At 37.3% G+C, this 25525-nt stretch overlaps 5 protein-coding genes across 12 annotated transcripts; 3 read left to right on the top strand and 2 right to left on the bottom strand.

Moving 5' to 3' along the window:
* On the top strand, positions 3608 to 4726 carry LOC109717486 (putative GATA transcription factor 22). Its single transcript, XM_020243302.1, has 3 exons — positions 3608 to 3727; positions 3800 to 4135; positions 4272 to 4726. Exons 1-3 carry the CDS (start codon positions 3725 to 3727, stop codon positions 4572 to 4574), a joined length of 642 nt encoding a protein of 213 aa, XP_020098891.1. The 5' UTR covers positions 3608 to 3724; the 3' UTR covers positions 4575 to 4726.
* LOC109717485 (uncharacterized protein ycf36) lies at positions 5560 to 8135 on the bottom strand. Of its 2 annotated transcripts, none has more exons than XM_020243300.1 (4): positions 7533 to 8135; positions 7415 to 7448; positions 6764 to 6820; positions 5560 to 6014 (listed from the first exon to the last, which is right to left on the bottom strand). In XM_020243300.1, the coding sequence occupies exons 1-4, from the start codon at positions 8054 to 8056 to the stop codon at positions 5808 to 5810; spliced, it is 822 nt and encodes a 273-aa protein (XP_020098889.1). In that variant the 5' UTR covers positions 8057 to 8135; the 3' UTR covers positions 5560 to 5807. The 2 variants fall into 2 exon arrangements, with proteins under 2 accessions (XP_020098889.1, XP_020098890.1); XM_020243301.1 differs by having other exon boundaries at positions 7415 to 7443; positions 7531 to 8134.
* LOC109717236 (protein REVERSION-TO-ETHYLENE SENSITIVITY1) lies at positions 9814 to 13862 on the top strand. 2 transcript variants are annotated; one of them, XM_020242908.1, is made up of 3 exons: positions 9814 to 9932; positions 12377 to 12759; positions 13288 to 13862. In XM_020242908.1, the coding sequence occupies exons 2-3, from the start codon at positions 12451 to 12453 to the stop codon at positions 13705 to 13707; spliced, it is 729 nt and encodes a 242-aa protein (XP_020098497.1). In that variant the 5' UTR covers positions 9814 to 9932; positions 12377 to 12450; the 3' UTR covers positions 13708 to 13862. The 2 variants fall into 2 exon arrangements, with proteins under 2 accessions (XP_020098497.1, XP_020098498.1); XM_020242909.1 differs by having other exon boundaries at positions 9826 to 9932; positions 12443 to 12759.
* Positions 14573 to 19129, top strand: LOC109717233 (nucleosome assembly protein 1;1-like). 2 transcript variants are annotated; one of them, XM_020242904.1, is made up of 11 exons: positions 14573 to 14865; positions 14952 to 14995; positions 15118 to 15213; positions 16767 to 16859; positions 17165 to 17255; positions 17342 to 17403; positions 17505 to 17689; positions 17769 to 17946; positions 18104 to 18147; positions 18348 to 18531; positions 18702 to 19129. In XM_020242904.1, the coding sequence occupies exons 1-11, from the start codon at positions 14799 to 14801 to the stop codon at positions 18717 to 18719; spliced, it is 1062 nt and encodes a 353-aa protein (XP_020098493.1). In that variant the 5' UTR covers positions 14573 to 14798; the 3' UTR covers positions 18720 to 19129. The 2 variants fall into 2 exon arrangements, with proteins under 2 accessions (XP_020098493.1, XP_020098492.1); XM_020242903.1 differs by having other exon boundaries at positions 17339 to 17403.
* Positions 19594 to 24273, bottom strand: LOC109717234. Of its 5 annotated transcripts, none has more exons than XR_002218128.1 (8): positions 24115 to 24273; positions 22858 to 22976; positions 22541 to 22623; positions 22037 to 22158; positions 21732 to 21896; positions 21193 to 21308; positions 20116 to 20303; positions 19594 to 19862 (listed from the first exon to the last, which is right to left on the bottom strand). XR_002218128.1 is itself a non-coding variant. In XM_020242906.1 (8 exons), the coding sequence occupies exons 1-8, from the start codon at positions 24155 to 24157 to the stop codon at positions 19845 to 19847; spliced, it is 819 nt and encodes a 272-aa protein (XP_020098495.1). In that variant the 5' UTR covers positions 24158 to 24273; the 3' UTR covers positions 19594 to 19844. The 5 variants fall into 5 exon arrangements, 3 of the variants coding, with proteins under 3 accessions (XP_020098495.1, XP_020098494.1, XP_020098496.1); XR_002218127.1 differs by having other exon boundaries at positions 19594 to 19784; XM_020242906.1 differs by having other exon boundaries at positions 20116 to 20290; positions 21215 to 21308.

The following is a 25525-nucleotide window of genomic DNA, read 5'->3' as shown; positions in this document are numbered from 1 at the left end:
ACTATGTGAACATTCTAGAATTCAGTTAATAACAAAAATTTAGTATTTGATTTGTAAGTAATATATTCAAAATTTATAATTATTTATATTAAATTTTTTGAATGTCGTAGAATATATTCAACGACTTAGTCCTGATTTTAAAGTCTTTATATATTCTAGAGTTTAGAAATTGTGGTATGTGAAAAAAGTATTATCTCGATACATAGATTTGCAAGATAAGTTCTTCCATCCACCCAAACTTCATCCTTTCTCTGTGTTGCTGCACCTCCCATTTTGGCTTGAATCATGCAATCCTCGCCAATTCCATGAGTTGAAGGGCTGTTTTGGAAACAAGAAGTCGAAGACAGAGAAATTTGTGAGTTTCACGATCTCTACTTTATTCCCACTCCATCAAAGTTGAAAGGATGATGTTTTTTTGTACAATTATAAGCGAGAGTTCAAATGATCTTGTAATTTCGGTGCTATGCTCTTTTTGAAGTCACAAAAGTAACTTCGAATATCCACAAAAATAAACTGGCCTTGAGTCGGGTCATGGAATAGCACAATTGGCCCACATGCACATCTGGCCCCTGATTGACAAATTTAAGCCTTTTATTTGGATTTGGGTCCAAAGCCCACGCACATCCATCCTTCCTGTCACATGGGTATTTTTGGAAACAAAACACACCGGTGCGGAACAACACAAGCCATATCATACTATACCTACAAGTGCTTAATACCACTCTTTGTCACGACACTTAAATACTTGTTCGACAATGTATAATTACGACTTTACATATACTATAATCTCGAAAAATTCTATAATTTTTTTGTCGAAAGAAAAACAATATGCTACCCACTTTATTCTTTTTTTTTAACAAATAAATTTAACTAGAAATATGAAGAAATTAAACTTTGAACTTGAGAATTCGAATACCAACCATCAAATTTTTTATCACTTGCGCTAGAGACGATCAACCATATTTTATAATATTTACTGAAAGTTCCAACAGGGATTGTTGCCTTTTGAAATATAAAATTGTTAAGCAGTGAATTTAAAGCACCATTTTGTGAGGTGCAAGTAGTAGAACGGCACAAATGGTCAGTCACGTTATGGCTTATCAGCTCCTTGTCAGACAACACCAGTTGGCAGTAATGAGTTTTCCTTGATAATTCTTCATAATACACTGTTTTGTCTGATGTTTGGTGATTTGTTTTGATTTATATTGAGAAAAAAAAAAGAATTTGACTTGTCAAATTACAGTAAGGCACTGTTTAACTAATTGGAGAATAAATTTGGATGGAATAACTAATCTTCTCTTCCTGGCTTAGACTGATCTGCTATTCTTGAATAATCAACAAGGAAGTGAATGCTATATCTGGTTTCGACATCAGAGAGATGGTTGCTATGATTCAGAGGATGACTGTTGAATGTATACAGGTCTTAAGTTGGAAGAAAGTGAGGCACAAGGGATTACCTTCCTACAATCTCATAAACCCAGCAGCCTAATAAGTAAATAAATATCTGATTCTGATGATCTTCTTTTCCTCGCGGGGATGTCACATTGGTGTTTACGAGTTTTGTTTTCAACACGGTGGTCGACGGCTCAGTAAAGAAGGCGTTAACCTTCTCCAATCATCACAGATGATACTGGAAATAATTGGCCGGCAACAATTCAAAGAGTACGACTGACCGTACATAGCGCAGTTGGCTAAACATTTGATGGTTGGTGTTTGAAATTTTAAGTTCGAAACTTAGCTCCTTCACGTTTCTAACTGAGTTTATTTTTAAAAATAATGCACAAAGCACGTATCTTGCTACCATTTTCCTTTAAAAAAAAAGAAAAAAAGACAAATCAAAGAGTATGCTGAAGACCAGCTATGAAACTGCTTATAACAAGGCTCCTATTGAATCAGAGCAATGCGCTTCCTCTATCAACTGCCATACCAAACTGTGAGTTAGAACAGATTTGGTTTCAGCAGCCAACTTATTATTAATTTTTTTTTTTGAAAAATAGGTAGGACGCTAGCCGCTTCGTTTATTTTATTTAGAAATAAACATAGCAAGAAATGTACTTAGCAGCCAACTTATTTGACCATTAACTCACTGTACTTGTGTTGTCGTATCAAATTCTTTGCATTTTACACGAGTTTTAACAAATACTTCACCGAGAAAGCATGTGTTCAAAAACCTTACATCCGGCAAATTCATTTTTGTTCCGATGTTGTCATCAAAATTGAACCCAAGATTGAAGCATGTGTTTAAATTTTGAGTTACGCTGAGATATTGTTCTTAACACTTTACTGTCTCTGGCTAGCAACTTGTAACGATGGACCAAAGTGTTAGAAAATATGATAATTGCTCCTGTTTCTTTCTCTTTCTTGTTTTTTTTTTTTTGTCTTAAATGAGATTAATTGGTGGCAACATGGAGTAACATAGGACAAGCTCCTTTGAGGAAAGGCATGGGCCCTGGTGACATGGAGGACAGTGTCCTGTAGCTTATGCCAGCACCCCTGTGAAAGCTACAACACTTTCTGTGTATGCGGGCTTAATCTTTGGGTTTTGTAGCTAACTGCGAAAGTTAATGAATAAAAAAAAAAAGTTGAAGAACACAGATTACTGTAAAAGGATATAAAGAAACTTGTTTAAAAGTAAGTAATATGGCTATAAATTTAAATGATATCTCCATCTTTCACTCGGGTACTATTAAAGCTCACGTGTGGAGTCCTTTCCCTGGTTTGGTTTTTGTGCATGGAGCTGTGTTTGGGTATAATGGAGGATATATTTCCCTTTCTACAGCAGCAGCTACTATTCCCCACGTAATAGGAGCAAAGAGGAGGTAATTGGGGGTATTAAGAGGAAGGACTATTCTCCTGTTATTCTTCCAAAAAAAAAAAAAAAAAAAAAAAAAAAAGAAGAAGAAAAAACCTAAAAGAAAAGAAACGAAATGGAAGGGACCACCCTGCTGTCTTTGACAGTGCGTGGTTAATCTTTAATCTGATTGAGTAGAGAGCTGAGTCAATAGACTTTGTAGCTGTTCCCTTGCCTGACCCAAGTGCAAGACATTTATTATTGTCCTTTGGTACAAATGAAGAGAGAGAGAGAGAGAGAGAGAAAAAGGGAGGGACTTGCAATTGCCTGCATGCATGCAGATGTACAGCCACAAATCTACAAGATTGCTAATTTCCTGCAATAATTGAGGATCTTGTAGATGTGGATCTTTTGGCTTCTAGGAATATATAGTTGCTGTACTGAAGCATTTTTGCTTCTTAACCATCCAGCTGGTGTTATATGGTGTTCTCTTTTTTTACAGATTGGTAAGCCATGTGATTGCCTTTCCCCACAAAAGAATAGCATTATACCTTGAACATGCTATAATATGATCACTGATAGCCAGTTGCAGCTTTTACCAACCTCTCTCTCTCTACCCTCCCTACTACTATATCTACTGGTTCTTCCTCTGTTAGATAGACCAGTCTCTCTTCTTTCCCTCCTCATAAGCAGAAATAACCATTCTCCTCCTTTCTATCCATGACTCCAACTGGTGCAAATCAATTCTCTTCTCTTCCAGAGGGTGTCCAAAAGAAGAACCACCCGTCGAACTACACTCCAAAGAGCGAAAATTATTCCCCTTGTCCACTCTTTTTCAACATTCAACATGATCAAGAGGGAACCGGTGCAGCACATTATGATCATTATCTCCTTTATCACCGTCATCATCACGATCACCACCACCAACAGCAAATGGTAAGGAACGTAATACTTTGCACGATCAGAAGGCGATGTATGTCTGATCTCTATATATTTTGTTTGATGTAGCCCAATGATACCATGCGGTCAAGCGATCTGATCCTACGATCCCTTTTGCCAACCAATGAATACAAGAATGGCTGCATGGAAAAGTCATCACCCGATCGCTATGAGAGAAAAGAAGACGTACATTGCTCACTTGAGTGGACATCATTGAAGATGCAATGGACGAGGAAGATGATGGGTTCTGATCAACTCGTTGAGAGAAAACTGCGAAGAAGGAAGCAAGATCTTCAATGCCAAGAACAAGAAACAAAAGACAATAGCAATGGAATAATAAGAGTTTGTTCCAACTGCAACACTACAAGGACCCCTTTGTGGAGAAGTGGCCCCCAGGGGCCCAAGGTAGTAATGAAGTAGCTAGAATCTAATGTTATATTTATACTAGCTTAGAATTACTGTAGTTGTATTCTAACACTATTGTCTCAGTTTCTCATCTGTTTTCTTTGTTTTCCTCTTCTTCTTTGCGTTCATTGAGCAGTCACTTTGTAATGCCTGTGGAATAAGGCAACGGAAGGCAAGACGGGCAATGGCGCTTGCAGCAGCAGGTGGTGCAGTAATCTCAGCTGAAAAGCCCATAGAGATGGAGAGGAATGAAGACTGTTGTATCCTTCCTTATAAGAAGCGGTGCAGAATCACCCCAACTGCTAAGAAGAAAGTTAAATTTGAAGATGTTATAATTAGTTTGAATAATAACTCAGCTTTCCATCGGGTATTCCCGCAGGATGAGAAGGATGCAGCAATATTGCTAATGGGTCTATCTTGCGGTCTGATCCAAAATTAAGCTACGAGCGCTTTCTCCTCCTCTTCAATTTTTGTGGCTTTGAAGGCTGTTGTTGATCTAAATGAAGTTTAGTTAGCATGTGATTTGTTAGGTTTGATAGTTTGATTTGGTAGTGGCCGAGTTTGATTAAGAAGAATAATGTTGGCAACAACAATTTTCAGAACTAATAAATCCTAGGTTCTTTTTTGCTTGTTGCTTTTTTAGACTTGATAATAGTTGTGAGTATCCTCAATCCTTAAGCAACTAATTTGCCTGGTTACTATAGAATTGACAAGAGATTGAGTTAAATTTAATTCATATTTAAGTGGTGTACTTAGTTGTTTTCTTTAGTTGCCACGAATAGAATGGTGTGGCTGTAGATGAAGAAAGCCTTGTGATAATAGAGGAATGGACTAAAGATATAGATGAATAAACTAGGTATCTATACCCACAAGAGTGAATGACCAAATTTTCATTAAATTAGTTCATATTTTAGCTTGTTAATATTTGAGGATCCATGAAAACTGTTTTGGATATAGTGGAAGCAAGGCAGCTATGTGGTCACACCACCACAATTAATGGATCCCATCATTGAGGTCAAAACCATCCATCATTAATATATATAATATCACATAGAGATACTGTATCTGATCTGTTGCTAAAATTTTAGTAACTACCACTCATGTGTTTCTCTAGATTGACTTGATATAATATAAACACCTCCTATGTTCTTCTTTCAAGGACAGTAAGAAATGAAGCTTCAATAATGTACTAGAAGGCCATTAGTTGAGAAATAAGTTTGCAGTGAAGAGGGCTAGATTATTAATAAAAGAAATGTTGAAAAGTGAATCTGCTCCTCCACAATGGGAGTGCAACGGAATTGGCACACTTAAAACAAGAACCAAGCTGAAAAGAGTTAGAACAAGCAAATAGCAGGGCATGAAAAGAGTTAAGCTGCACACTTACTGCATAATAGGGTATGAAAGTGATAGTTCATCACAGAACAAGCGACAAAGAAGGCAAAATCTTTTGACTCTCTAAAAATTTTACAGAGTTCTTATAAATATATCAATTAATGTAAGATGTTGTCCTGTAGATGGTATTTATGTACAACTTGCCATAACTACCACCAATTGGGAATACCCAACTGATGATGTTACCATACATGGAAACTAGAGTAATACAGGTCCTCCACATGAACGAGAGGAACAGATGAATTACCAGGGAAAGGAAAGAAAGTTTACTGAACATACTCTACGACAGATCAGGTTCGCCACAGAATGCATCAGGCTCAAATGACCTTGCTGAGGCATCGTTGTACACTCCAGCTATAGCTCGTCCACCACCATCTTCCGATGACCGCTTTGGGTTCTCAGTATTGATGAAAAGAAGAACACAGACTACCAAGGACACCGCCAGAACTACTAATGTAAGCTTCACCCTGTTTAGCACAGGCTTTACCTGAAGTGTAAAAAGCAAATAAGGTTCAAGTAATGGTTGTGAAGAAATTACAAAACCAAATATAGGTAATACAAGTTAGATTGCATGGCATAAAATTAAAGAAAGTCATAAAAACTAGATAAATTTAGAGAAATATTGGAGTTCCAGTTCAGAAGGGATAAGAGAGAAATAGTAAAGAGACCCTGAGTGACTGAAAGAGAGATAAACTATTAAGGACAGATAAAGTGAAAATAAGAAAGAGAATCAAGAGATTGCAAAGAAGGCATAAAAAATTGAGGTGACCCGAGGGCTTCACATAGAATTATTGTGCTATACAACTATCATATTAGATAACACTTTTATCAGATCTATATGGGATATGGGAATAAGGTATGAGAGACAGGTGTTAGTCCATAACAAGGGTTTCAAACAAACTGATAGTCTCACAAGCCACTTAAGCACAATAACAAACATAATTGGCTAATAGCTTAACTAAAGACTCATTGATGCAGCTCCCTGGTTGAGTCACCTAGGGTACAACATTGCAGACAGAAGAGGTGATCTCATTATCATTGAATTAGATTGACAGGCATCTTATTACAGATGTCAACATAGCTTGTTTAGAGTACCTAAGTAATCTCATTATCATTGAATTAGATTGACATACATCATATTAAAGATGTCAAAATAGCTTCTTTAGAGTACAGAATTGCAACATCTAACTAACTGAAAAATGGAAAAGAGATGCTGAAACATAAGAAAGAACTTACAGAAAATGAGCCCAAGAGCCGATCACGGGCTAAGACTTCAGGAGTTTTCACCCATATCTGCCATGAATTTAAAAAACATGTGAACGACCAATAATTATATAGCTTTGTCTGAATTCTTTCATTTTATTCCATTTGTTGAACTGCAGGAACACATACATAAGATGCATGTAGGCTAATTAAACAGATAGAAGGACTAAAGAAATCCGTTTTTCTGCAATAAAATAAACAATTAATGCACGGAATGGTGAGAATATGCCAAATCCATCATATCTAAACACTACAAAATGAAACAAAAGAAAGGATTTGACTTTTTTTTTTGGTTTAATGTTGCGTCCACATTGCACTGCACAATAGAAACGGGTAGCTTATTGCGGATAAAACGTCTTTATATAGGCTTAACAGGATATACAAGGTAGTTCCATCCCCTTAAACATAAGTTGATACGCATGTTAAAACCAAGTTCACTGAAAAGCTACGTCATTAGGTATGCAACTAACATGTATATCAATCGTTTACTCTTACATCACTATTCCATTTGGGGACTAAAGTTTCACAAGATGTACTCAACAGAAATTAACTGCTTAAAATGACTAAAATTCACGGATAAAAATTGCTAGAGAAGTAAAAAGAGAAAACGGGATTGAATCTTACTTGCCCATCGTACCATCCCGTCTCCTCATCTGCACTAAAAAGGAAGCAACAGTTACTAATCCACTAAATTAACCCAACAATTTGAGTAAAAAATCGGACGAAACCAGATCACACACACTCCACTGTGGCGCTGAGCAATCGGTTGCCAACGTAGGCCCACCCGAGGTACATCCGGAGCACGGCGAGCGTGGCCGCGAGGAGCCCCGCGGACGCGGTGCCGAGGGCGCAGCGGAGGGCGTCGGCTTGGGGATCGGCGACGGCGCCGGTACCGAAGGCGGCGACGGGGAGGCCGACGAAGAGGGCGAAGGATCCGCCGGTGAGGGCGAGGCGTGAGCAGTATAGGCGGAGATCGGCGGCGGCCCAGGAGAAGGGGAGAGAGCTCGATAGGGCTTGGTACTCGTTCACGGGGAGCTGCTCCGCGGGCACGGGGCACTCCGTCTCCGGTGGGGTCCCGTTCCGGAACGACGAGGAGGAGGAGGAGGAGGAGGCGGAGATCGGAGAGATCGCCTTCTTCTTCTTCCTCCTCCAAGTGCTGGGATTAGAATTAGTGTTAGGGTTAGGGTTACAGGTTGAGAGGAGAGAGGGGAGTTTCGGGATCGGAAGGGGCGAGAGGAGAGGAGGAGAGAGAGGGGAAGTAGCCATGGTTAGAGTAGCTCTTTGGACTCTCCTTTCTCTATTGGCCGGAGTGAGCGACGGCTCTCATTTTTCTTTCCCTTTTTCTGTTCCCTCCCAGTTTGGATGGGATACGTTATGGGCCTATTATGGGCCGTAAACATTGGTTGCACCTGGCAAAGGTTAATGGTCCAAACTAGGATTGGGTCTTTTCAAACTGGGCCTAGTTTTGCTTTAGGCTAGTGCCTGTGGAAAAGACAAAACGTTAATGTGCTTGAATTTCTTTTATTTTTTTTTTCTTTTAATCCATGCGCTGGGAAAATTTTATATAATTTACATGCCTAGATATTCCGCACGCTAGTTGTTCCCAGCTATCAATAAGAAAAATGTTTAGGCACATCTGTTTTGCGATTTTCATGCGTAGATTCTTTGCACTCTAATTAATTTTGCAGTCAACTGAAAGGTACGATCAATCTCAACTGTTGAATCTCTTTCATTGCCAGATTACTTGGTCAGCTCATTTAATTAATATGTGTTTTTTTTTTGAAAGAGGTAAATAATATGCTATCCGCTTCGTTTATTCTATTTAGAAATAAATTTAGCTAAAAATATGAATCAATTAGAATTTGAAATTAAAATTTCAGATATTAAACATCAAATTTTTTATCACTTGCGCTAAGAATAATTGATCATTTAATTGATGTGTTGGTCTTTTTTTCTTTTCTTTTTTTTTGGGGGAGGAACAATGAGATCACGGATGCTCTAAGTTTCAATACAATCAAAGTGTGACTGTGTGAGTGTATATATTATTCCATAATGTCTAAATATATGGGATGAGTAACGGGCACATTGTATGAGATGAGTAACGCATATTCCGCTTTCTACGCCCATCGTGTTTGTCCGTACAGTTCCATAATAAATGCACGCTTAAACTACACGTAACTCCCACCAAGTTTGTAGGACCGCGCAAGTCATTCAGAAAGTTCTGGGCCTTTATTTAGTTGGGGGTTAAAGGGTGGAATAACACATTAACCTTCATATTATTTTTAAATACTTTTAAAAATGGGTGAGGTTAGCTAATTTTACTTCAAATAGGCTATTTCGGATTAGCTAATCCCATCTAATTTCACCAAATCTAAACCAAACACTATTTTCTATTCACAATAACCCACTATTCTTTTTATGCCACCTATCCCAACCAAATATTATTTTTTACTATCCTTAACTAACTCCAACCTCCAACCAAACACAAAAATACTCTAATCCTATCTTAACCCTGAACTTAACACTATACCTGAAATAATTAGTTTTTTTATAATTTCGAACCAAACGGTAACTAGATGTTTCCTTATTAGCACGGTACAAAAAGTTTTGTGAAAATTTTTTAAGTATTACAATAATATCACATCATCTATATTTTAACAAATTAAAATTATCTTTTAATTTATCTTTATTCTATTATAATTATTTTTAAATATTTATTATATTTTTTTAATTAAAAAAACTGGCTAGTTGGAAATAAAGTAGTGCGAAAGACCACATTGTTGCTCGCGCGGCCATGCGCCACTCTCCCGCTGTGACTCCGACAACGGGCGGTCCAGATCTGTTTCTGGTCATCCACCAACGGCCGATCGTCGCGTCCGCATAGGAACTTCCTTTCAGAAGCGGGACCCACAAGGCCGACCACCGCATTTTAAAATTTTGAATGGGCCCCTGGGCCCGAGGGGTACGGATGGGCCCAGTGAGCCCATTCCAGGTTCATGCATCTTCCCCTCTCTCTCTCCCCCACAACTCTTCTTTAATACGGCGTCATAGTAGCTTTCTTGTCCAAAACTCTGCTTCTTCTCATCGGAGGGGGCTTCTCTCTCTATCGGGAACTCTCACGAACACCTCTCCGACGTTCATGGTGAGCTCTCTCTTCACCTTCTCAGTTTTCTCATTCATTTGCGATTGATCGCACATAGACGATGAATAGGTCGCTATTTGCTTCATCCTTTATATCAAATCGATCTAAGAGCTCCTGCATTGGTGTTCTCTTTTTTTTTCATAGTTTATTTCCTTTATTTGGATAGTAAATCTGTGCTCTGATGTGATTAAAGGTTCTATTTGGTAGATCAGATGATTTGCGTCTTTGATAGTTCGAGTCCTCTAGCATTTTGTGACTTAAAAGCTGCATGTGGATCAAAACGGGATATACATAATGCTAGTTTGGAGTAATTAGTGAATTGGGAGTGTTTGTGTAACGATAGGTGTTTGATTGTAAAGAATTTAAGAATGTTTTTTTGGTTCTCTACCATAGTTTTCTTCTTTTGGGAAGTTTTACCCCTATCTTACCCAAAAAAAGAAAGAAAAAAGAGAAACGATATTGGTTTTAGACATCGAATCTTTATAATTAGTAGTCTTGTGAATATTTAGCCAACAAATGGTGATAATGTTAGGACTGCTGTTAGTAGTTCTCAATATGTAGAATCACTAATATCCTGGCTTTTTTGAGAAACTTCCTTAATTGGTTGTCCGTGTTGTGGGAGATCCACTCACCTCAACACTTCCCATGGCATCTCTTGCTAATGTTCTTGTTACCCAACAAAGGACCTTTACATAGATGCTTGTCGATTATCGAACATTGGGAATTGGTCAGACTGCAGGCTGGGTCATCAAAGAGGAGAAAGGAGCCAACGGCAATCGTAACAAGATGGCGGCTAGTGTGGCTAGATAGGAACAAAAGAATTTTTCTGAATAAAAGGAGTGTCGTATGCAAATGTTGCTTGATATTCGGAACTTAAGGGGACTTTGGGAGGACGCCTTGGCTAAGTAGATTATCAAGTGCTGTTGTACTAGCCAAAGCTCCCCCTTGTGTTTTTACTTGCTGTTTTTTATTGGGTGGTTTCTATTTTTTTTCTTACACCTTTCTAGTTTTGTTTTTTGCTTTCTCCCTAATTGTCTGAGGCCTTGTTACTTCACCTTTTGTAGCCTAATATATTTTCTTAATGAATGAAGTGGGTAGCATGTTTATCTTTTTATCAAAAAAAAGTTTCTCTATAAATTGTATAATATTTTTTACATGGATTTTATATGCAAAAATCTTAACCCAATCCAACGTGTGCTACCCATGAATGAAAAGGCTCTCCAGGCTACTAAGTACTTAAAATTCCACATTTCCTGACCTTGATTTAGAAACCAGTCTTTTTGTTAGTTCTCCATAAATTTATATTGGGTTCAATACTTACCTATTTTAGAACTTCAACATTGACTTGTCAAATACTTATGTGATTTAATCACAGTTCTATATTTGATCTAGCTTTTAGCTTGAGCGCACTACTACACCAACTTGGAGTCGTGGACAAACGTGTCATCAATCATTTTTACAACAGGCCACACCTTTGACTTCTATTGGTTTGCCAAATCCATGAAATTCCATTTGGACCTAAAAGCTTTATACTTAATGATTATTTTGCTTCCATAGTGAGCATGTGATTTGTCGATTCATGTGTAACTTTCTTAGCTTACATGCTTGAACAATAAATTAGTATAAATGGCTCCACGATACTGCTGAGATATAAATAACCGACATCTGTAAAAATCTTTTGCATTCTCCATCAGGACCTCTCCCTATTGTGTGCTTGCATTCCTGGTCCTTAAGCTATTTTATTTTTCTCCAGGAATTTTTGCATTTTACCTCCTTCAAAACTTAAAACTACGTGTGCCCCTGAGAAACAGTATGTTTATCCGTATATACCCTCGAAAGCTATAATTTACACCCATACTCTTATAAATTGTCCATATTGGTCTTTATGCCCCCTTCTTGTAGGTTGAACTTGTGGGATTTTCAGATTGAAAATATGGGCAAATCTAAAACAGCACACCTGAACAACACATCATAGGATAGTACATTCTCTTGTGATTATTATTATTATTATTTTTGAGAGAAAGCATGCTATTCATTTTGTTTATTTCTTTCTAGAAATAAATTTAGCTGAAAATATGAATCAACTAGAATTCGAACTTAGGACCTCGGGTATCAACCACCAAGCCCTTTGTCACTTGTGCTAGGGACGGTCAGTTTTTTTGTGATTATTAAATAAAGGTATCATTGTATAGCCAAAAAGAATAAAGAAGGGTAACATTGACTTCTCCAGGGAAAGTATGTGTGCTGATTTACCTCTCAGATTTACCTCTCATATTTACCTCCATTCTCGAATTGACAACTAGGACCCAGTATGTATCCCTGTGAAATTTCTAAATCATATGTGTGCTGATTGTGACATTTATGTAGTTTCTATTGCTTCTATTTTGTTTTTAAGAAACAATTTAGATATTTAGGAAATCTAAGTGCTTTATTCCTTTTACCAGCAAAATTGTTATTTGGAGCAATGGCCTCCTAGCAGTTCTTTACATGATATGTTCAATAACTTGAAGCAAAGTAGATGTCCCCAAAAGCAGTTCCTTCAATGGAAGTTGAAGCTGCTGTCGACAGTGAAGATGCCAGTTCTAGTCAAGGAACGCATGGGGATCTATGGCCGATTGATGATGTAGATCCAAAGAGGGCGAGATTCCCTTGCTGCATAGTTTGGACTCCTCTTCCAGTTGTTTCTTGGTTGGCTCCTTATATTGGCCATGTCGGAATTGGCCGTGAGGATGGAGCAGTTCTTGACTTTGCAGGTTCGAATTTCGTGAGCGTGGATAATTTTGCATATGGTGCAATAGCCAGATATCTTCAACTCGACAGAAAGAAGGTATAATACCAATACTAACAGATCTTATGCTCTTATAATTTGTTTGAAGTTAGAATATCACTAAAAATTAGATTATCTTTTTTTTGCTGAATATATTGATGGTTCCATGTGAAATATAGCTGCTGTCCCATCCTCCATTTTTTTTTCCCCTTTGTATATGATTTCCTTTCTCATAAAGTTAATCATACAAAGTTGTGATGTAAGGAAGTGTAGCAAAAGCCATGGAAATATTTTACCTGAGTCAGCATATTTTCGGGTATCAAAATGAATTCCTTCTCATGGAAAAAGATGGAGATGACGGGGGCTTAAATTGCCTTGCCTAGTTTTTTATTCTTTCATTTCTTGTATCTGCTGTTTGCCTTACAATAGAAGTCCATTCAGTTAGATGAACTAAAAGAGGATAATCACAAAGTGGAACCTCCAGAACAATATCAGGATCTTGCAATCTTGAATTTACTTTTGACCCCTTATTGCCAATAAAAATTAACACATTATCCTTACTTTCTCTTGGTTGGACACCTTATGTAGTGTTGCTTTCCTCCCAATCTCGGCACACACACGTGCGAGATCTCCTACAGGCATGCAGAGTGCGGGACTGCAATCTCATGGGATGATGCGCTGCGTTCAAGCATGCAGCATTTCCAGCACAAGTACTACAACCTCTTCACATGCAACTGCCACTCCTTCGTCGCCAACTGTCTTAACCGCCTCGCATACGATGGCTCTCCACGGTGGAATGTGATCAATGTGGCCGCCCTAATCTTGTGGAGAGGGAGATGGGTCAACAGAATGTCGGTCATCCGATCGTGCTTGCCCTTCGTCGCGGTAATGTGCTGCGGGATTTGGATGGCTGGTTGGCCTTTCCTCATCGGGATGGCTGTATTCTCCTCTCTTTTGATTGGTTGGTTTCTTGTTGGAGTATACTGTGTGAGGGGTTTGATATGTTGATTGCTTCGTTATTTGACAGTGAAAAACCAGGCTCTACTCTTACGGCTTCTGTATCTATTTATGCTGATTCATGATTTTGAAACAGAGGAAAAGGATGCTTCTATTTGACTATGAGGAAAAGCACATAAATTTCAGTTTTTTTTTTGTTTTTTTTCTATGTGGTTTCTAATTTGGGCGTTGATGAGCATATGTCTGGTTCTCTTTGGGGACTGAATAGATTTATTATCTTACCCCATCTAGAGCATCAAATTAGGCGTTGTGCAAGGGAAAGTATAAGAAAGTAGGGGAGAACAGATTGAAGTTGCTATTTTCTTAACAAAATCTGCTGCTATCTGCATATTAGTACTATTCGTTGGAAGCATTCTTTATCTGGTATGTTTCCTTTATTATTTGTTTCGATTTATAGGGAAAGCTCTGCGTATTGAGTTTTAGCCTTATGTACGCATATTGTATTTTGGTCGAGTTCGACCTTTATAAGATGAATTATTCCTGAGATTAAAAAGATATTTATATAATTCCTCAAAAAAAAAAAAGATATTTATATAAATAGACACAAATATACGTCACAATATATGATTCGGGGATATGCGAAACCTTTTAATAACGAGTAACAAGTAAATGGGACTCACCTGACTTCTAGTCGTCCTAACGTGTCCAACTGATCCAACCCGACCCGTTTTTACTAGTTTTATTTAAAAATATCTTTCTGGAGCCTGATTAATAGGCCGAGAGAAAAAGAGAGCGACACGCAATCGTCGTTTGTCACAGCTGCGAAAACGCACACGTGTGAAAAACCGCGACATGTCACGGTTACTCCGAAGACTCAGTTACACTGAAATTTCCTTTCTCCCTCGCTCCCAGGGGATTCTTTTGTTCCTAGCCCAAGCGGCGACGACACCTCATTTCAACCGCGCCGGTTTCGAGGCTCTTCCCACTCCTCATTTCTCCTCTTCCCCCAACTTCCCACGTCGTTCCCCTTCTCTCTCTCTCTCTCTCTCTCTCTCTCTCTCTCTCTCTTCACTGATCCTAGGGTTCCCTCTCTCTCTCTCTCTCTCTCTCTCTGAGGCGCTCAGGTCGACGGATCGATCACCATGAGCGACAACAAGGGCGATCTCAACCTCTCCGATCTCAAATCCTCTCTCCCCTCCGCTACCGCAGGTTTGTTTCGATCTCCTCTCCCCCTCGTTCGTCTCGATCTCGCTCTTTCGATCTCTGTTTCACTCTTTGAGGTGATTGTGATGCAGCTTTGAGCGCGGAAGATCGAGCGGGCTTTGTGAGCGCTCTTAAGGTGATGCTTCTTGCCCGCGCAGTGTTTGTTGATTTTGATTCAGTAGCGTGAATGACGTTATGATATATGGTAACTTCGAGAGTAGTGGTGTTTGTTTTTCTGATTCGATAGTTTGATCTCAGAACAAGGTTCAAGGACTGGCTGGAGCGCACGGAAATGCTCTTGAGAGCCTCAATCCGAAGGTTAGGAAGCGCGTCGAGGTCCTCAAGGAGATCCAGGTTGAGAACTTTCCCTCATTCTATTTCTTACCGTGGATGTGCTAGGGAATTTAAGCTTTGCATTGTATCCGGTCCTCATGTAGCTTTTTCTGTTAGGGTTTCTGATTGTAAACTAATGGTGTATGGTGTGTTTCTTGGTAATTTCATCTATCGTCTGTTCCATGTTGCATGCTGCATTGTTGAGTTACTGTTGAATTAGTAATCTTATTGTGTACATGGATTTAGATCATCAGCACGATGAGTTTCCTTAAATATGCTTTCAGCTCTTCCTTTCGACTTTTTAAGTGATATGCTGACATTAAAAATGTGGTTGATGGCATGAGCAGTGCCGAAGAATTTCTTATGGCTCTTTCAATGGCTTTTTCAGTGGTTTTTTCTGTTTGGGGGTAGAGGGAGAGAGCACTAATTATGGAAGCCTTGCAAAAGTGTCCTCTTGTTGTAGAATGAGACAATTTGGATTCCTATATACTATTGATAAGCATTTTGCTCACATCTTGCGTTTTATCATTAGGTGCCAATTCCAATAAAAATGAAACTGCTGATACATTTCCTTTCTCTCATTAATTGTATGTACTATGTAATTCAGAAATCTGCTTTTCTCATGTAACATTTTGGACTCTGTTTAGTGCGAGAATAAATTAAGTTGTGACATTTGGAGTCCTATATAGTGGGTGAATTATGAGGAATTTTTTTATAAATAATCCTATCGATTTTTATAATTGTAAAAATAATTTTTTTAAAAAAATAATTATAAAAATAGACCTCTAAATGCGGTGAATGATTCACCGCATTCATAACTCCTCATTAGGAGTAGAAAAAGAATAAAAGCAGTGAACCATTCACTGCTTTTACCATCGTAGAAATATAGAAATAAGTGAGAAAAAGAAAGAAAGCGGAGCGGTGAACCATTCACCGCTTTTATAGGACCATATTTATAAATAAAAATTTAACAGGCCTATTTTTAGAATAAAATTTTAGGAGAAGACTATTGCACTAAAAAACCCAATTCTGAGTGCAATAGAAAAGTTTCTTCGCGGTATTTAGTCATGCAGCATGAAGTCTGTATGGTATTGGTTTATCTAGCACTTGCTATATATGCTAACGGTTGCAAGAGACCAAAGTAACGAGAGGAATTTCATGGACTCTATAGAACTCCAAACTGTAATTTCGGAGTTTTCAAAGAGAAACTGTAGGTCATCTACATCACTAGCTGAACATATTTAAATGATGTGGGGGGAAGCCACATTTGGCCAAATACAAGATTCATATAGGCTGACAATGCCCAAGGGCCAAAAATTGGGGTCTAAATCTGAATCTTTTGGGCCTTGGACAATTGAATTGGTTTGTCCCCGTTAGGCCATTATAGCTGCCATAAAATTCCTGGTAGCTTGTGTGTATGAGATTCTTCTTCACTTAGTGTCTTTTTCGGATTTCTTCCATCCAGTGGTCCATCTATAGTTATATCAAGCTACTCAAGATCATTAAAGCATGCTGTTCTTGTATTGATAATTTTGTGGAGAAGTTTCTTGATATATATATTTTTCCCCATCTAGAGCCAACATGATGAGCTAGAGGCAAAGTTCTTGGAGGAAAGAGCTGCGCTGGAAGCTAAATACCAGAAGCTGTATGAACCACTCTACACCAAGGTACTTACTTCAAAAGATTTTATGCTTCATTCTTGCATGGCAATTATGCAACGGGCCTCTTTCTTCAATGTTGAGTATAGCTGCTTGACAGACTACCCTCAGTACTAAGTAACCATTTTTCCTGTCCATTATGCTCTCCCCTGGTGGAGGATTTGGATAAAAAAGAGGTTTTGTCTGGTGTTTTTTTTTTTCTTTTTTTTAAGATTAGCTGCAGATGTCATAGTGCTTTTTTTTAAAAAAAATTCTCCAGGCATGCCCTGATTGTGTTTTGTTTATTTATTTATTTATTCCAATTGAAATATCAGCGTTATGAGATTGTGAATGGTCTAGTTGAAGTGGAAGGTGTCACAAAAGAATGTGCTGATGACACCTCTGCAGAGGATCAAAACTGTGAAGGTTTTTCCCTACCTTAATTGGGAACTCATAATTTCTCCTTGTATCACTTCTTTTTTGAGGATAATTAATTTGCTATCTTGCAGCAGAGAAAGGTGTACCAGAGTTCTGGCTCACTGCAATGAAGACTAACGAGTTGCTGGCTGAAGAGGTAAACGATTAGCATGTTTGCTTGATTTTTGTTTCGCCTAAATTACTCTTAATAGAGGTTTTAGCTAATGCAGCATTTTCTTACGTTGGTCCTTGATTCAGATCCAGGAGCGTGATGAAGAAGCTTTGAAGTTTCTTAAAGATATTAAATGGTGCAGGATTGATAATCCAAAGGGCTTCAAGCTTGAATTCTTCTTTGATCCTAATCCGTACTTCAAGAATTCTGTGCTGACAAAAATATATCACATGGTCGATGAAGATGAACCCATTCTAGAGAGAGCAATAGGGTATGTTGTTTGTTTTAGACAGCTACATAAGCTTCTATTTCATGAAACAGAGTGATGTTCATTCTTCATTATTTTGCAGGACTGAGATTGAGTGGTTTCCTGGGAAGTGCTTGACTAAAAAGGTTCTGAAAAAGAAACCCAAAAAGGGATCGAAGAATGCCAAGACTATCACGAAAATCGAAAGTTGTGAGAGCTTTTTTAACTTCTTTAATCCACCTCAAGTACCTGATGATGAAGATGAACTTGATGATGATACTGTGAGTGAAATTTATCATTTTTTTCCTCATAATGTTCTGTTTTTGTTTTTTCCAGAAAGAGGCTGTGTTGTAGGGGGGGGGGTATGTGGGCAGTATTATGAATAGCATAATGATATATGTCTTTACATGCTTCTTTTCTGTTTTGACCTGTGGACAGGCTGACCAGTTGCAGAATCAGATGGAGCAAGATTATGAAATTGGGTAAGATACACCTTGTCAAGCAAGATAACATTATCATGTTTCCATTTACTAAGTATAGTATTGTGGATTCTTTTGCTGAAACTTTTACTTCAATATGTCATAGCTAATTCCCTTGATATTATAAGTTTGAAATTGATTTTTTTTCGAGTCCTGTTACCGACACTTAGATATCATACTGAATGAGTCATTCCAATCTCCAGATCCACCGTAAGAGAGAAGATAATCCCACACGCTGTTTCGTGGTTTACTGGGGAGGCTGTCCAAGAAGAGTTTGAAGATGATGAGGATGATGAAGACGGGGAGGATGATGAAGATGAAGAGGAAGAAGACGATGACGAAGATGAGGATGACGACGAAGAGGAGAAGGCCAAAGTCAGGAAGAAGGTCTGAGAAACTAGATCTCTCCGATGGTCCCTGCTCCTACAGGAAGGGATTTCAAAGGATTTTTATTCTTTTCAATATCTTTGCCGAGACATAGATACGTTGTTATTCAGCTGTATTTCTTTAGCTTTGCCTTATCTTGTTATATACTTCTGTTTTCCGTGGAATAACAGAACAGCAGGGGAGCGTGAGCAGAGGAAGGGCAGCAGGTGGAATGGCCACTCGGATGCCAGCAACAGCAAGCAAGCTCTTTCAAAGATGAGTTGCCGCAGCTCTATTGCTGTTAGGAGATATTATGTAGATAGTAGTTTTGTTCTGTTCCCTTCCTCTTGTTACCTCAGCAAGCATATTTAGGAAAAATAGGGGTTTCTGCTGTTCTTTTAATCATGTATGTTGGTGGTTCTTTTGTTGCGCTTACTTACAATCACAAGTGGCTGTGAAGATTTTTTTTTTCTTTTGCATTATTTTATGAGTGGTTTTGAAGATTCCCTGCTGCCCGCCAAAAAAAAAGAAGAAAAACTTCATACTTGTGCTTGCAGTGGTGAAATTTGTTTGATTTGTTTCAATCTTCTACCACTCTCTATCAGCATCTTTTTATTTTTGTGCCCTTGTTCAAATTTTAGTGTAATGTAACACTATGTAACGTTAGTAGTGGCTTGTTGAGTCCCTGTTAACAGCCGCTTGCAGGAGGACCTGTTTTACCTGTTAACAGCGGCTTGCTGGAGGGCCTGTTTTTCTGCACTCGTGCGCGTGGTGATGAAACGACAAACGGGTGCGTGCACGTTTGCGCGCGTGATGAAGTAGAAGGTATGTAGGTGCGTGCGCGTGGTGTAGTAAATGGTTACTTGATGCATCGTTTTGTTAATATTTGAAGTATAGTTCGTACTTTTCTACTCTTCTGAGGTGACTCAATACCCAGGCGGTGCTACCTTCCAGCAGTCCTTAGTCACGGCCGGTCAACCATGATATGATTAAGTTTAGCGATCAAATCGTTTATATATTAAACTGTCTAACACTGTCTACATGGATAAATTATCCTCTTCTTAATTTTTTTTTTTACTACTATTAGTTTGAATGGCACTTTTATTTTAGAGAACAAGTTTGCGACAACAGCCACTTTCAGAATAAACATAGCCAAACATCTACTAGTACATGAGAAAGTTTGGAATCATATCCTGCAGTGATTCTTCTTGACCCCGTGTAGTAGTTTCTAGGTTCGTAATTTATTCTTCTCACCCTCAAGAGGCATCCCCCACCTGTGGTAATTAAACTGATTTGTCATCACGATGCATGTTCAGAAGCACTCATAGATTGTTTTATACACATCTCATCAACTGTAGAACAAGATAGAAAAATCTTACATCCCTTTTCTACTTGATTTTGTGTATTAAAATAAAACAAAACCAACAATATGTTAGATTTATTAAACTAATGATGGTAACAAATTAATAGTATATTAACAAGCCAAAAGCTTTTTTAAGTTTTGAGAGCTCTTAATTAGCAAAGAAACATGAATCTAAATTGTTCATTGAATGTGATTCATAATCTTGAAGGCAACTTTTTATTTTCTTTTCCTGTAGGTATTACCTGATTAGATTTTAGGAAGTCCACTACAAGTGAAGCCAACTCTTGCTGATGTGCAGAATAGCAATGGTTGGCGCCCTCAACAATATGCAACTTGTGGTTTGGTATAAGCTTCGCAAATTCTAAGGCGTCTTCAACTGGTATGATTTCATCTTCTGAGCCATGAATAGTGAAGACCCTGTAGATAAAGACTGCACAATTATAAATTAGTAGAAAACTATGGCCTAGTTTGGTATCGTTGCCCCCTTTTTTTGTTTTTTTAAATAAAATTTCTACATGATATAGTGCAGGAAGGAATGGTGGGTTATTTGTAATTGCTAAATCCAAGTGTTTCTTTGGCAAAAAAACAAAACAAAAAATTGGAAGCAACAAAAAGAAAAGTAATTATGCGATGCAACAAAAAGAAAGCCTTTCTGCTGGTATGTTAGCATTCAAGGAAAAAAAAAAGAAGGTATCAATACCAAACAATGCCTAAAGTTGCAATGTGAAACTTGTGTGATGACAAGGTCAAATGAGTCAAGAAATTACCAAACAAATTGAACATGCCTTTCAACAGGAAGTACAAAAGCTTATATGACAAGCATAGAGTTTACAGCAATCTATTTAGTGATGCCTAAACCAATAAATCAACCAAGATTAACTTTATTGTTGTAGAAACATAAGAATAACTATGATTGCTAAAAAAAATCAAGTAGCTTTTAAGCTCTAAAATATCTACAAGAGGGCGAAAATTTGAGCAACAGTTCAAAGGGTAATAAGCACAGGCCTCAAAACTTAAGACAACTTATGCGGTGATGGACCCTCAAGTAAACTGCAAAGACAAATGTTTGATACGACTTTGGACTTGGAGAATCAAAATACACCAAATTTCTTCAAAAGTTGCATGAAGGATGCAGTAGTAAACCTCGTTTCATGTAGATACACATGCAAGTATATTGTAGTAAACTTGGTTATTTGATCCAATTTGTTTGCCAATTATAACACTTCGAGGAGATTGCTGGGGTAATAGGTCTGAACACAATCTTATCTAACAAACAATTACCACCTTAGCATGAAAAGACAAAGATAAAAACTTCGTACATAGCAGTAAAAGGTGCTTAACCTGCATTCTTTGTCAATGGAAAGGCTTGCTGCATGCATATCTGTGCTTAATCGGTCCATTAAACTATCTTCTGTCACCCGGTATTCAATTTTTCCTGGGATATAACAAATGAAAATCTAATAGTTAGCACCAAAACTACCGTACTAAGTGTACATCTACATCAGGCATGGCTAGTTAACTAGATTTTAGTCGAAATTGTCCATTTAAATATGTGATAGGAACTAAGAGGTGCTGCAAAGAAGGATGTATGAAGAAAGAAACTACAGAGGGAGTGGAGTTATATATGCAGAGCTAGACAAGAAGATTACTAGTATCAACAACCATCAATTGGATAAGCATACATCTAACATGGAGTTAAATATGTTACCGATACCATGTAAACATTAGCAACATGCTCGAATAAATAAACAAAAATACCATCAATTTATTTTGAAAAGGATATTGCAATGCTTTTAAAAAAAAGTGCAGATGAAATCGGAAGCTAACTAAAAGTTTTATATGGCAGTTGAAGGTCTACCTGTCTTGTCCTTCACATCAATAAAACCATCTCTCTTTATTCTCTGCATAAATTCTTTCCCCAAGCGACCTTCAATACCTCTATCTAAGGCAAAGCGTCCAGAACAATTGATGACAATAGGTACATCATGATACATCGAAGCATATAGGAGCACCACATTTCCTCCTAGAAAAACATTTTGTCAGTGTGATGGCTCAAAATACATATATGAGGGAGCTATTAATGTGTCTGATAGTGTTTGTGTGCGGTTCCCGAAACTTTAAAGACCAATGTAACCAATGAAACAAAGGAGAAAAACCTCCTACCCTTGCTGTGTCCAATAATGGCAGCAATTTCATGCTTCTGCTCAGAAAGATATGAAATTACAGCACGCAAGTCATCAGCCTCTCTGCAATAGTTGCCATACTGGAATTCGCCCTCACTTTCCCTAAAGATCATAATTAGCATGCTATGAGAGTTCCATACATAACCAATACTGATGACAAGCACCAAATAATGGCATAAATTCATCTCACTTCAAAAAATATATATATAAAATAAAGTAGTAAAAGAATGGCAGCATAATATTGTTGATAAAATTTAGGGCTACTATTCTTCTTTAGTATGCAAGTGACATGGAACATATTCATGTGCATCTTTTCGCAATCTTAGACCTTTCTACTTGGAGGCAACATTCAAAGAGACCTCAGAGAGGGTAAAAGAAAAGGCAAGAAACGTCTAGTGACAGCCTTCCATATAAAGCAGAATATACTGAAATATACTAGTAGTGAACCTAAATGAACAATGGATTCCGGCTACACAAAGCTTACCCATTTCCAGCAAAATCAAAGCTGAAGGTGCTGATTCCTTGGCTTGTCAATGAGGCAGTGAGGTTAACTATAATGTTATCTTCCTGGAAGTAGTAATATTTTCAGATGCAAGATCGAAATTGGTAACTGTGCAACTTTATCATTGAAACATTAAACTCTTTTGATAACTAAATGCAAGCAAATTCGGGACATAAATGGAAATGAAATTGGCCACTTATTCATGGAAAGAGATGGCTCGCACTAAGTTACATGGGAGGTATAACATACATGATAAGCCTTGCAAAAAAATCTCATATGGAGATAATAAAGAAAAGAACCTTTGAAGCCCGGAATCCATGGCACAAGATCACAAGCTTCTTGGAACCAGTTTGATGCAACACTCCAGCAAGCTTTTCTCCGTACTTGTTTGGTATTAAAATTCTTTGTTCGGAGATGACTGTAAGATACATATTCATCACGTTTTTCAGAAGCAAAAGTGTTAAGATTTAAGATGCTACAGAACATGTAAAGAGGACATTGAAACTATAAAGTTCGGCATAGAAAGAATTTCAATGAGTGCATATGAAGTAGCACGAATTCATATATCTCTAGAACATTCAGTTGAGTTAAGACATAATAAAAGTACCATAAACAATAACAGAGCAAGGATCATTAGACATTAAGCATCTAGCATGTTATACGTAAAAGATAACAAATTCACACTGCTCCCATTGTCAAAATTGAACTTTCTCAAATTTTTCCGTGTTCTAACTAGAAAGCAGCAATATGTAGGCTCAAGTACCTATCCCATCAAGATTAATCATTATTAAGCCCCTATGTTTGGTAGACGTGAGATTCTCTGATCTGTACGATACCATCTCTTAACAAAGTTAGTCTCACACCTAAGATCTATTACATATTCTGAGAAAAAACAGTTCATCAGTGGGCCACAACAAAATGATTAAAACCCTAAGTTCAGAGGTTGGGACTTAGCTGCTCCTCTTTCCCCTTTTCTCAATCTTAAATCTCCTACTTGACACACAAAATCCACAACAAGCAAACCAGGAGGCACAAGTAAACACAAAATTTAATAAAATACTACGAAGGACTAATTATTCAATTGAATATAATCAACACCGAATTGTTTTCATAGTCTAGTGCCCTCTTCCAGAGAAATCTCTCACTCAACTTATGCATGAAAACATCATGAGATCAACTCATCAATTCCCTTCATTCCCCAAGCAAAATATAAAGTCGTACAAAAGTGTAGCAGCACTGTGCATTTAAATTCCAATAATACTCGACATCAAATTCTGCTTTAGAGAAAGCATCAACGCAATCACAGTTCTTCGATCTTCTAACAAGGCAAAAGCTACTACAATGACAGATGCACGAGAGATCAAGATTTAAGATCATTCGCCAAAAACACAAAAAACAAAAACAAAAAAACAAACAAGGGGTCGGATCATAAAAATCGAGGAAAAATAGGATATGTTCATCGAATCGAGAACGATTCCGAGACACATCGAACGCCGTAAAACCCTAATCACCGAGGCGATAGATCGGGGGTGGGGAAGAGAGAGAGGGGAGTTTACCGGGGAGATCGGAGGGTTTCTCGGACGAGAGGGGCTGCGCCATACCCAAGAGGAAAGGAATTGCTCGGTGATGGTCACCGTGCTTCGACTCTCCCACTCTGCTACTTGTAATAATCACGCTTCGCTGTTCCGACAAAAACTATTACCTGCTCCAGGTGTATCCCTACTTCCTCATGCACCATATTTAATATTAAGTAATTAAATAATAAATAAGATGATATGATATTTCGAAGTTGAAATTGGATATCATGAGTTATTGGCGTATTTGTAACACACATCTGAGCAAAGAATATTCCAGATTCTAGTTAAAATTGGATATGATGAGTTATTTAGATTTTAAAAAACCGTTGCCTAAAGATTAAATGGATTTATTAGAAAAACGACATTCAAATTTGTATTGTTTATTTATTTTTAATATTTGAATATTCTAAATATTATACAATAATATTGAATAAAATCAAATTTTGATTTTGAATCGTTTCCACGATAGAGGTATATAAACATTATGGGATATATACAGCATGCGAGGCGAATAATATTTCTAGTACGGTAAAAATATATAAAACAAATATCTGGGCTATGAACTATTTTGATTTGGTTCCTCAGTCTTTCAAAGTTTTAAATTTACTGTCTAATCTTTTAAAATCAACAGTACTTTGTTATTAAAACTTAAGCTAATTACTTAATTTAATAAATATATATATATATATATATAAGATTTGCATGAAATATATTAACTAAATTTGTAAAAATAAAATATATTTAAAATTTAAAACCAAGTTGATTAATTCAAATTAAACAAATTAAATAGTTAGACGATAAAATTAAATTTTTAAAAAATTAAATGGGCCATAATTAGAGCAAGTTCCATACGTTTTTGCCTTCTATATAATGAGCTCTGCCCCGGGTAGGACAGTAAATGAGCTCTGCCCCGGGTAGGACAGTAGAGTACGCCAAAATAAACCTTAAAGAGTTAGAATATAGTAAAATAGTTTAATATTTTTTTAAAAAATAATATACTATTCGATTCGTTTATTTTTTTAAAAAATAAATATAGCTAGAAATTTGTTTATTTTTTAAAAAGCAAGTTTAGCTGAAAATATAAAATAATTAGATTTGAAATTACAATCTTGGATATCAACTATAGAGCCTTTTATCAACCAATAACTTTATATAGATATCCCAAGCACCAAATACCTATTTCAATAAAAATACATGAGAGAGAAATTATACTTATGCAGCAATTCTATCAAATTATAAAAAGTCGCGAGTACCAAATTGTACTTGTCAATTGCAAGATTACAAAAAATCACGAGTGCCAAATTGTACTTGTTAATTGCAAGTTTGTACAATTCCAAATTTATAGTCGCCGTAGTTTTATGATTAGACAATTCTCACTCTCTCTAAAAAA

The sequence above is a fragment of the Ananas comosus genome, linkage group 11 (assembly GCF_001540865.1).
Source record: "Ananas comosus cultivar F153 linkage group 11, ASM154086v1, whole genome shotgun sequence".
Taxonomy (NCBI): Eukaryota; Viridiplantae; Streptophyta; class Magnoliopsida; order Poales; family Bromeliaceae; genus Ananas; species Ananas comosus.
The sequence above is the reverse complement of the archived record's forward strand: the minus strand, read 5'-3'. Positions and strand labels throughout refer to the sequence as shown.

What these genes read in the sequence shown, in the direction of transcription:
- LOC109717486 (XM_020243302.1), top strand. An exon ending in GTGGCCCCCAGGGGCCCAAG is followed by an intron (nt 4,136 to 4,271) that starts GTAGTAATGAAG and finishes TTCATTGAGCAG; the next exon opens with TCACTTTGTAATGCCTGTGG.
- LOC109717485 (XM_020243300.1), bottom strand. Translation starts at nt 8,056, where the DNA reads ATGGCTACTTCCCCTCTCTCTCCTCCTCTCCTCTCGCCCCTTCCGATC. An exon ending in CGGGATGGTACGATGGGCAA is followed by an intron (nt 6,821 to 7,414) that starts GTAAGATTCAAT and finishes AATTCATGGCAG; the next exon opens with ATATGGGTGAAAACTCCTGA. An exon ending in GGCTCTTGGGCTCATTTTCT is followed by an intron (nt 6,015 to 6,763) that starts GTAAGTTCTTTC and finishes TTTACACTTCAG; the next exon opens with GTAAAGCCTGTGCTAAACAG.
- LOC109717236 (XM_020242908.1), top strand. Translation starts at nt 12,451, where the DNA reads ATGTCCCCAAAAGCAGTTCCTTCAATGGAAGTTGAAGCTGCTGTCGAC. An exon ending in TTCAACTCGACAGAAAGAAG is followed by an intron (nt 12,760 to 13,287) that starts GTATAATACCAA and finishes CACCTTATGTAG; the next exon opens with TGTTGCTTTCCTCCCAATCT.
- LOC109717233 (XM_020242903.1), top strand. Translation starts at nt 14,799, where the DNA reads ATGAGCGACAACAAGGGCGATCTCAACCTCTCCGATCTCAAATCCTCT. An exon ending in GCTTTGTGAGCGCTCTTAAG is followed by an intron (nt 14,996 to 15,117) that starts GTGATGCTTCTT and finishes GTTTGATCTCAG; the next exon opens with AACAAGGTTCAAGGACTGGC. An exon ending in AGGTCCTCAAGGAGATCCAG is followed by an intron (nt 15,214 to 16,766) that starts GTTGAGAACTTT and finishes TTCCCCATCTAG; the next exon opens with AGCCAACATGATGAGCTAGA.
- LOC109717234 (XM_020242906.1), bottom strand. Translation starts at nt 24,157, where the DNA reads ATGGCGCAGCCCCTCTCGTCCGAGAAACCCTCCGATCTCCCCG. An exon ending in ATGGATTCCGGGCTTCAAAG is followed by an intron (nt 22,624 to 22,857) that starts GTTCTTTTCTTT and finishes TACTACTTCCAG; the next exon opens with GAAGATAACATTATAGTTAA. An exon ending in CATTATTGGACACAGCAAGG is followed by an intron (nt 21,897 to 22,036) that starts GTAGGAGGTTTT and finishes ATGTTTTTCTAG; the next exon opens with GAGGAAATGTGGTGCTCCTA.